The sequence below is a fragment of the Belonocnema kinseyi genome, chromosome 2 (assembly GCF_010883055.1).
Source record: "Belonocnema kinseyi isolate 2016_QV_RU_SX_M_011 chromosome 2, B_treatae_v1, whole genome shotgun sequence".
NCBI lineage: Eukaryota > Metazoa > Arthropoda > Insecta > Hymenoptera > Cynipidae > Belonocnema > Belonocnema kinseyi.
Window position 1 is genome coordinate 137,898,345 of NC_046658.1, and position 10,481 is coordinate 137,908,825.

A 10,481-nucleotide genomic window follows, 5' to 3' on the forward strand; every position below is an offset into this window, starting at 1 on the left:
TTAAAATGCAATCATTTTTCAGAAATTTGTAAGAAGTGATGGTCAGAAAAAATTCGATTCCAGCGAACATGTTTAAAATAATGATTTATTTTGCAAATTAAATATTTTTCATAAAAAATAATGTTTCCATTTGAAATGACATTAATAAGAGTATTTTGAATTTTTAAATCAGAGAAAAACTATTTTTTTAGATATCTGACTTTTAGCGCGACAATTGCCTTAATGCCAGCACGCACTATTGAGAAAGTGTCTCCGAAATTCGTGCGCGTTCGGGAGCGTGACAATGTTCAAGGAACACCACTTTCTTAACAGATATTCCCCTACAAGCTCGATCGCAGCAGTGTTGAGAATGATCTATATACTACGAAAATAAATTCGAATCTAGAGAAGCGAGCAGAATTATTTCCCTTCTATCCTCGCCCTGTTTGAAAGCCGGTCGCGCGCTTTCATGAATTCTACTTTCCTGTGCGCGTAGTAAACCCGTATGCGTTCTCACTCGTGTGCGTTATATGCACTCGCATTAGGGTATGAGTGAATTTCGGGTTCACAAACATACCACGAGAGGGGACCCAAAAGTAACGGGAATTAGGTTGCGGCGCGGAGAGAGAGTGGGGCAATTTATTGTTCGAACAGGTGTCTTTTAGGAAGGCGTCTCCTGAGTTAGTGTGCAAAGTTCTGTCTCTGTGAGTACATCGGTTCATCCGTGCGAATTTTTGTAGTGAAACAACTTTTTCCATTTCGCCGAAAACGTTATGGCCGATTGTCGAGAGCAACATGTGGCTGTGAAATTTTGTTTCCTGTTGGGGAAATCAGCCACGGAAACTATGGTAATACTTAAGACTGCTTATGAGGATGCTGCCCTGAATAAAACTAGAGTCTGCGAGAGGTTTTCGCGTCTTAAAAATGGAGAAATGTCAATTGAAGACCAACTCCGTTCAGGGCGCCCCGCAACGTCAAGAAGTGACGAAAATCTTGACAAAATCAATGCCCTCATTCGTATATACCGTCCTCAAACCATTGACCAACTCTGTGAGATGAGTGGAATATCTTGGAGTTTAATTCATAGGACTTTATCCGAAGATTTGCGCATGGGAAGAGTTGCAGCCATATTTGTCCCTCGCCTTCTCACAGGCGAGCAAAGCAATCGTCGACTTTAGGCATGTTTTGAGCTCTCTCCGCTCTCTCCGTAAAGCAGTTTTTGAACAAAAATGGCATGCCACCAATCCCCCCCCCCCTCACCGAACCTGGCTCCCTGTTATTTCTTTTTGTTAACCAGCTTAAAAAGGGACATGAAAGGAAAGTCCTTTGCCACTGTGGAGGAGGTAAAACAAAACTCGCTAGAAGGCCTAAGGAACATCCCAATAAGTGAGTTTGCAAAATGTATTGAAGAATGGAAGGATCGTTTGCAGAAGTGCGCTGTATTTAAGAGAGAATACTTTAAATGTGATAAAAATTTGGTGTCAAAATATGAAGAAATAAAGAAGTTATGACGAAATTCCCGTTTTTTTTGGGTCCCCCTCGTATTTACACATGTGCAGAAAATTCCAGTTTTTGCGTCATTTGGTCAGTAGCAAATTTCTCGCCTAATCTGTAAATTACCAAAATTTTTATCTACGTATAGCTTAAAAGGGTATTTCCCTAAATAGTAGATATATTATATTATTATATTCACCAATAGAGTTCAGGATAACGGTCAAGCATAAGAGCAGAGTACAGACAATCTTCATCTTTTCAATTTAACAATGTAATATAACAATCTAACTAATTAATATTCTACTGCTTCATTGGCTTGTACAATCTCATTCCGCAGTTGTTATCTTTTATGTGAAAGGCGTCAGCTTTGTCCTTCTGGGATATTTACAGTTGATAAGAGTCAGTTTACATGACAATAATTTAGTTACAACAAACTTCTTTCAAACTGATATCATCTTTTATGTAATATTTTACGTTAAAATTTTGAAGCTTCGGAAATTTAAAGAATTATAGGGACGAATTTATTCCGTTCATAAACTATTATAAAAATGCTGAAATTTTAACTTTTTAAATTAATTTCACGATGATAAATTAAGCAATTAAACTTATCACTAGAGACAAGAAGGGGAAAGGAGAGAGCTAGACTTTTCTCGAAGATTTTAACTGCGTAGTAGTCTCTTATAACTATGTTGCATTTTGTGACTGCATCATATTTACTCTCCATCTCGCTCTCTTCTTCTCTCTCGGCCTCTCTATATATATCTCTCTTTTTTCAGTCCTCTCGCTCACTTTCTTTCGAAAAATGCTAGAACCCTCTCTCGACCCAGTTGTGCCCTTTGCTGTGTGTCAGTAGTCCCTCAGCTTTCGATTCGTATCGATTTCTGAGCATTCCCTCATCGTAAACCAAAGATCGTGAACAAAGTACCAAAGATTCGTTTCCTTTGCTTTATCGTAGCAACATTATGCGATTTTCTTAAATTACTGATTACTTCTCTCAGCTATTTTACTGTTTCAATTTTGTGAATCTTTTCTTATTTGGTGTAAAAATACTAAATCGATACGCATATTCTCTTAAATGCTTCGGGACCAGAGTTTACCCGCATTCACAAGGTCTAGCAAAATTTCACCCTTGTCAGAATTAAGATGAACCGTTCAGCTGACAAGGTACATTGTGAATCCTCCTGAAGTCTCTCTTCCTTACGCATACGCTCCTCACTTATAGTGCTTCTGGACAAGTTACACCCGCATTCACAAGGTTCAGCTAACTCTCTCTCTCTCTCTTGCCAGGCTTAAGATACACCGCTCAGCCGGCAAGGTAACCTTGTGAGTGCTCCAGAATTCTCTTTTCTTGGGATTCGCGTTCTTTCTTTTCTAAGTTATGTTTTTCAAATACTAAATGTAAGACTGCTTTGAGCTAGAGAAGTTTGCAGATTTCCTCTTAAAGTTATCAGTGATTATACTCATACAAAATCAACAATTGTCATAATTGAGCTTTTCTGTTCTCGTGTTGTGTTCTCACTGACTCAGTGTTATTTGTGAATAATTGCTTTAATCAAAAAAAGAATTTTCAAATGTGAAAAAGTGTGTTAAAGATCTCGTTCATCAATAAAATCGTTCACGTAAAATGACATTATTAATACGCACATTACTAGTAATAACACGTGTTAAATAAAATATCGTTTTGCAAGTTCAAAAATTATAAATGATCATAAATTTAAATGATGAATAATAGTTTTTAAAATTTTTTAAATATACTATGTCTGGCATCATTAAAAAAATTATTATTTAAAATTATAGCGTAATAAAAATTAATAATAACGACTGATACTAAGATTTCAGTATAATTAAGATCTTTGATTATTTTCTTTTTATCTTGCAGACAAATTAAGAAATAAATTTAAAAGAGGTATGCATATGCAATTTATATTAATTTACATTTAAAGTTTCTGAGTTATTTGTTATGCTATATTTTTTTAAATTTTCGATTTACATTTTATTATGTCTTTTAATATAATAAAAATGTAAAAAATATTAAAATGTCCCCTTTGGAGGGGCCCCCATCTCTACTGCGAATCATCAGGATATTTGTGACCAGCATCATTTATTGGCTGCCTCGGCCTTGTATCGATTTATTTTAAAGCAATAAAGATAAACTATCAATAATAATTCTTTTCGGCACATGCGCAGTTGAAGTAGTCGCGGTCCGTTATCATGCGATTGATAAGCTTGACTGATTTTTCATTTTCTTGAAATAGTACAATTTTTCAACTAAAAATGAATATAATAGAATCAAAAACCGACCCAAATATTTCGCAGCATATTAATTATTGCAGCATGATCTCACGGTCATGGACGGGTAGGTGCAAGTGATGTCAGGAAAGTTATCACAGTTGTTGACAACTGTTTATGTACATAGAATATCTTTGGAAAATTAATGTTTCGTTCAAATCAAACAGTAAAGCATAATTTTTTTATTGTCATAAACAAATTTCAAAAAAAATTTAATAAATAAGCGCCACTGTATAGAAAAAATGCATTTTTTCTTTTTAATCATTAGGTTTGCCTTGAAAAATGAAAATTCCATGACAGAAATGGACAATCAAAATATTTACAATTGTTATAAACAATGCTGATTAAAAATGCCTTAAACGGTCACGCTTTCATAGAAAAAGTCCATTTTCTTGCATGATTGTTTATTTTATGCAAAAATTAATATTTTAATGGAGGAAGCTGACGTTTGAAAATAACTTTTCAATGGCCTTCCAAAAAACAGCGTAATAATTGAAAGATGAGTGACGAGAAAAATGTGAGTACTGGAACAAGTAAAAAACGAAAAAACTGAAAATTGCTTGTGTCTCTTTTTCGATAAAATTAATTGTTCTAAAAAGAGAGAGGAAAACTTCTAAGCTATATCAAAGCCAATTACGATATCAAAGACGTATGTCGAAAGGCAATCGAAGATAAGTTACCTTATTTCCTGTCCACATTTGAACAAAAGTATAAAAAAAATTTTTTATAACATAACAACATCTAGTATCAAGAATGCGGAATGGCTGCTTTGAGATTTCTCTGTTCAATTCGTTGGAGTTTGCCCCGGAAGAAGACCTTCAGATTATTTCGTGAATAGCTAAAATTTACTAATAGACGATAACTGCTCGAAATTCGGGAATGTTATTCTGACTCTGAAATACAGAGTGCATTCTTAAGTACTTTTTGACCTTCTGATGAAACTAAAATCGCTCGTGACATGAGTAAACTTTTGTCAAATGATGATGATGAACACGATGAGCTGCCTGACAAACTAGTATATTCAGAAGTAGGAGGAATAACACGCTACACTGATGATGAGGCATTAACACTGATTGAGGACGGTAAATTTAATGAAAATCAGTATGAAGTTATTCGAATGCAAGCGAAACCCAAAAATGCTGATATCTACCCACCTGACAGGAGCCCAGCAGATGCCAAAAAAATCTACCCCCTAGAATCTCATATTATAACAGAAGTGGGTGTGAGTATTAACACGCAAGCTTTGCTGGATCACACAGTATCTCGCCTGATGGAAATACCAGGAATCATACCTCCAAATTTAGTTGACAGACCTAATCTTTCAATGACTTTAACTTCAAAGCATGGATGTGATGAGACATTTGACATAATCCATACAACCAGTCTTTGACTGTTCCTAGTGAATCTGATCCAAGCATCTTAATTTTTCCAATGGTACCGCTAGCATTGGAGATGATAGGCACGGAAACTGGTAGATGTTTGGCAACTTGAAAAAATCCACATCCTGGGTCATCAAGATTTCTTCAAGATTTTTTCAAATTTCTTTTTTGTATTTTCTGGAGTATTTTTGATATGCAGTTAGTATCTTACCAATGAAGCCGCAAAATATTTTTTAGTTTAGTATAAACTTGGTAACTGTTTATGGCATCTTATTGGGAATTGGTGTTATTTCTCACATCGGTTCAGCTTCCAAATTTCTTGTGAAAAGTTGAAAATTTCATTTTTTTAATTTTTTTTATTTGAGAGTCTTTAACCCTCGGGTACTAACAGGCGGCTGTCCATGCCGCTTTCCGATCAACATTATGATTATTCTCTAGTTACCAAAGTACCGCTAAAACGTGATTAGGTATCTTTCAAGCAACGATCATAATACGCCTTCACACTCCTTCCTACTTTCATGATTCTATTATCAGTCATCAATAAACTCGTGAAGAGAGAAGGAGCGCACTCTCGGTACTCCGTACATTTTTTCAAATGACTTACTGTTCCTGAATTTATTGAGTTACTAGGCAGTCTGATAAGTCCCTGAAAAATGAAACACGGAGACGTTTTTTTGGCCAAAGTCGGTTTTATTTTTCAACATACTCTCCTTTTAGGTCGGTACACCGAATCCAACGATTTTCTAACTTTTTGATACCGTCCGAAAAGTACTCGATCGGAAGGTCTCCAAAATACGCCTCAGTTTCAGCTATGAGCTCCTCATTAAACGCTTACCGGTGAGCCATCTTTTCAGGTTAGGGAACAAGTAATAGTCGCTGGAAGCCAGGTCTGGTGAATACGGCCGCTGAGGAACCAATTCGAAGCCGATTTCATGCAATTTTCCTTGTGCAACTAAGCATGAATGAACAGGCGCATTGTCGCGATGATAAAGCGGTTTTTTCTTCTTAAAATGCGGTCGGTTTTCAGCGATTTCGATTTTCAATCGGTCCAATAATAATAAATAGTATGCTCCGGTTATGGTTTTGCCTTTTTCAAGATAGTCCACGAATATTATGCCATATGCATCCCAAAATACGGAGGCCGTAACCTTTCCGACCCATTTTTGCGTTTTTGGACGCTTCGGAGCACTTTGGCCCAGTGGAACCCACTGTTTTGCCTGTTGCGTTGACTCAGGAGTGTAGTAGTGGATCCAGGTTTTATCCATGGTTATGAATCGGCGCAAAAACTCGGTCGGCTTACGCGAGAATAACGCCAAATTCTGCTGGAAAGTTGTCACACGAATTCGTTTTTGGTCCACTGTGAGCAAACGCGGCACCCATCGCGCGCAGAGCTTCTTCATGTCCAAAAATGAATGCAAAATATTGCCCACAAGTTCTAATGATATGCCTACAGCATTAGCTACCTCTCTCAATTTCACTTTGGGATCATTCAACATCATATCATGGATTTTTTCGACATTTTATGGTGTATTGACCTCTTTTGGGCGCCCAGATCGTTCAGCATCAACTGTGCTCGTACGGCCACAACGAAACTCGGTAAACCACTTATGAATCGTTTTAATCGACGGTGCAGAGTCCGGGAAATACTTATCCAGCTTGGCCTTGGTCTCGGATATCGTTTTCTTGCGAAATACTAATGCCATCTCTTAGAATTTTCAGGTACTTATCAGACTGACTAGTACGTCATGTGTAAGATTATTGTATTTTATTGAATAACGTACGTTGCAATTTTATTGTGTTTTCTAATTAAAAACTTTTAATAAAATTTGCATGTTTTACAAGCAGCGGTTCAATTGTGAATCACACGGGAACCGGACGTTTTTTCAAATGGAATTTTAATCTTTCATAAATTAAACAGTTCAAGTACTCCTGGTTATAAAATGAAAATCTGCGCTACACTATCAAATTCGGTACACTAAAATAAAGAATAAATGTATAAATTTGTCAATTTTGAAAGCTATATCACTTTGGGCAATTCTAACTTCGAAAATTTAAATATTAGGCCAATAATTTTTTTTAATGGATCATTTAGAATAGATATTTTTTCATATAAATGCATGCAGAATTACGCGCTGCAAACTGAATTATTTTTAAAAAGTTAAGTGACCTTAACATAAAAAAAGTTGAACTCAAACTTATTTTAAATGACTCAATATCCAGTGATTTGATTATATTTGACGTAATTTGATATATTTTCTTGAAACATTTTTGAAATTGAAACAAATGTATTTCTGAATTTAAGAAACTATTTTTTAACTTTAACTTTAAAAGGTCTATACATACACGCGAGAAAAGTATAACTATCTACCTCAAAACGCCAGATCACTCTGACACACGAAATACTCTATAAATCCTTGTGATTGGTTCCCTTGGCGATACTAAACATTCAGCGATTTCTTTTGCACTCATTTCTTGAACGGCGCCGGTGTTAATGTTTATTTTCGCCCGTTCTGTCATCCCAAAAACATGTGTAAATATTGCACGCATATTTGTATGTCTTCATGATGATTTTTCCAATATTGCACAGACGTTGCCATTGGGCGACGCGAATACAATTTGTTCGTCGGTTGGCATGGGAATGAGGACATGAGTTCTTGTTCTCAATCGAATTGGTTTATCGGGAGGAAAAGCGTATCTTCGGAGTTTGAATATCCGATTCAGATTGCTATGGGGAGCAAGTCGAATAAAGGGAAGTTCATCAAATCTAAATCCAAACACGCGTGGAAAAGTTTCTTTGAGTGTAGTAGAACTCGACCTGTCACGAATAGGTATTTTGGCAGGTATTGCAGACCTGGAAGAATAATGCGAAATTTTTTTTTAAACAAATTACTATAATTAAATATTATTGACTTACTGAAGAAATACATATCTGAAAAATTTAATAAGTAATCTTATTATACAAAAGTTGAAATCACACTTATTTAAAATGGCACAGTATGAAGTGGTATGAAATTTTGATATTCAATTTAATTTAATAGATTTAAAAAGAAAACAGTTTCTGAATGTAGAAAAATTGAATTTGAAATGTAAAAAGTAATTCTCGAAGATGAATTTTCAAAAGTTTGTGCATAAAAGGTTAGGTAAACATAAAAATGAAACGCATGCACCTGATCTAAATGACGCGCGCTTCTTTAGTTTTATTTATGATGTGGCCGATTGTCTTGTACTCACGTAAGACTCCATAATTCTTTGTGATTTTTTCGCGGGAGGTTACTGGACATTCCGCTATTTCTTTTGCGGTCAATTCATCAAGCGCGCCGCTATGCATGTTGATTTTTACCCGCTTGGGTACAGCAAGACCAGATGTAAATATTCCACGAAGAACCGTGTGTCCGCTTAATGTTTTTTCCAATATTGCACAGCCGTTGCCGTTGGATGTTGATAATACAATTTGTTCTTTACTTGGCATGGCAGTAAGGGCACGAGCTTTTGTTCTCACTGAAATTAGTTTATCTGGAGGAAAAACGTATCTATGGAATTCGGATTGTTGTGGGGAATGAGTCGAATAATTGCGAGATCTTCAAAACTAAATCCAAGAACGCTGGGAAAAGTTTTTCTGAGAGTGGGAGACCTTGACCTGTCACGAAAAGGTGATTCAGCAGGTGTTGGCGGCATGGCAGGAGAATAAGGTGTGGTAAGAGAATGAGTCCTATCCGGACAATGTCTCCTACGAGAAGAAGAAGGTTCACGGCGATCGGAACTAGGATTAGGGTCATCATCAGGCAAACGCTTGGACTGCGAACTCAATTCTAAAACAAGAAATACAGAATTGCCGTTTTTAATAAAGTATCAACACAGTTGTGTCTTGGAACATCCTGAGTTGTATATAAGGTTCTAGTTAAGGGGCTCAATTACTAAAACGCCTACAATTTTTTCTCAGTTAACGCAAAAAATGTGTGTCTTGTGCCGTCTATTCAGTTTTCGCAGTTATATATTAATATGAAGTTTTATCATTGCTTAAAAACTGTAAAAACAATTCATAACATGTGAAGTTTCGTACCTAAAGTCCGAAGGAAATGATACCTCATGTCAGGGTACCTTTCACACTGCTAAAGTTAATTTTGGTTGTAGGAAAGTGATATCCTGAAAATAGCGTCAGATTCACATTTTTTCTGGGTTATTTAAAGGTTATACGTTTTTACCTGGAGAATGTATAATCATATCACTGAAGCCATAAGGAGTTAAGAGAATTTTTAGCGACAAAGAACGTCGAGCGTGCAAATTTTATCATCAATGTATGAATACATCATTTCATGAACATTACATAATCAGCAAGAAGTCACTGGCACAATTCAAAAGTGAAATAAAAAAGCTGGAAGCTTTGCACTTGGTCAAGAAACGCATCAAAATAAGTTAAATATTAAACTGTCTTGTAGTTTCAGTCTAAACACAGTTCTTTTTGTCACACTGTGGTTCGCGTTGAGATGTTACATACATGCTAATAAACGATCTATGGGTCCGATACTGTAATTTCCAATTTCCTAATTATTATTTATTATAAATAACTATTTAGTTCGAAAGCATATCTAATCTAAAAAATAAAACTATCTTTTGGAACAACTTTCACGCTGCAAGTATTTTCTTGCTCATAATTCGCTCGAATCCCCATGATCTTATATATATATGAATGCATGCTCTTTGATAAGATTTTATTACAATTGAAGACTGAGCAACCTGTTTCAGATAGCGGCTTTACTGTAAATTTTGAAAGATACTTACAACACCTTTGCCATTTTTCAATTGATGCCGGAAGAAAATTATGTACCTGTTGCACAATTCCAGAAAAGTCACCAGCTTCAATACCTACATATTGTAGGATCATTTACAGCAAGATTTAATCTGTGAGGGGAGGAATGAACACAAAATGCTTTTGGCTTACCGTCGAGTATCCTGTTCGAAACACCTCTGTATTCATGTTTCATGTGAAGATCCACAACCTTCCCGACCTATTGAGAAACTTGAAGAAGCATTTGGGACGGCTTTTGTCGGTTGAAGTTACGAGGGTAGTTCAATAAGTCCTTAGAATGACCAACAGATGGCGCGCGAATCGCTCCAAATCATCTGCTTTCAGTCAGCACCACTCCCGGCTAGATACATGGTGCAGTCACAGTCCACATCTTTTGAGTTTACGTGTTTTTACAACCAATTGAAAAAAAATTGTTCGTTAAGAAAAATGAAAAAAAAACGAGTTCAGAGCGGTAATCAAACATTTTCATTTAAAGGGTTTAACTCCATATGAGTTAAAAAATGAATTGGACTCAGTTCATGGCACATCTGCCC

General features: G+C 36.0%; 1 protein-coding gene across 1 annotated transcript; it reads left to right on the top strand.

Annotated features, from left to right (window-relative positions):
* Positions 1 to 752: 752 nt before the first annotated feature.
* On the top strand, positions 753 to 1,157 carry LOC117182997 (protein GVQW3-like). The gene has a single exon (XM_033376126.1). It carries the CDS (start codon positions 753 to 755, stop codon positions 1,155 to 1,157), a length of 405 nt encoding a protein of 134 aa, XP_033232017.1.
* Positions 1,158 to 10,481: the final 9,324 nt, after the last annotated feature.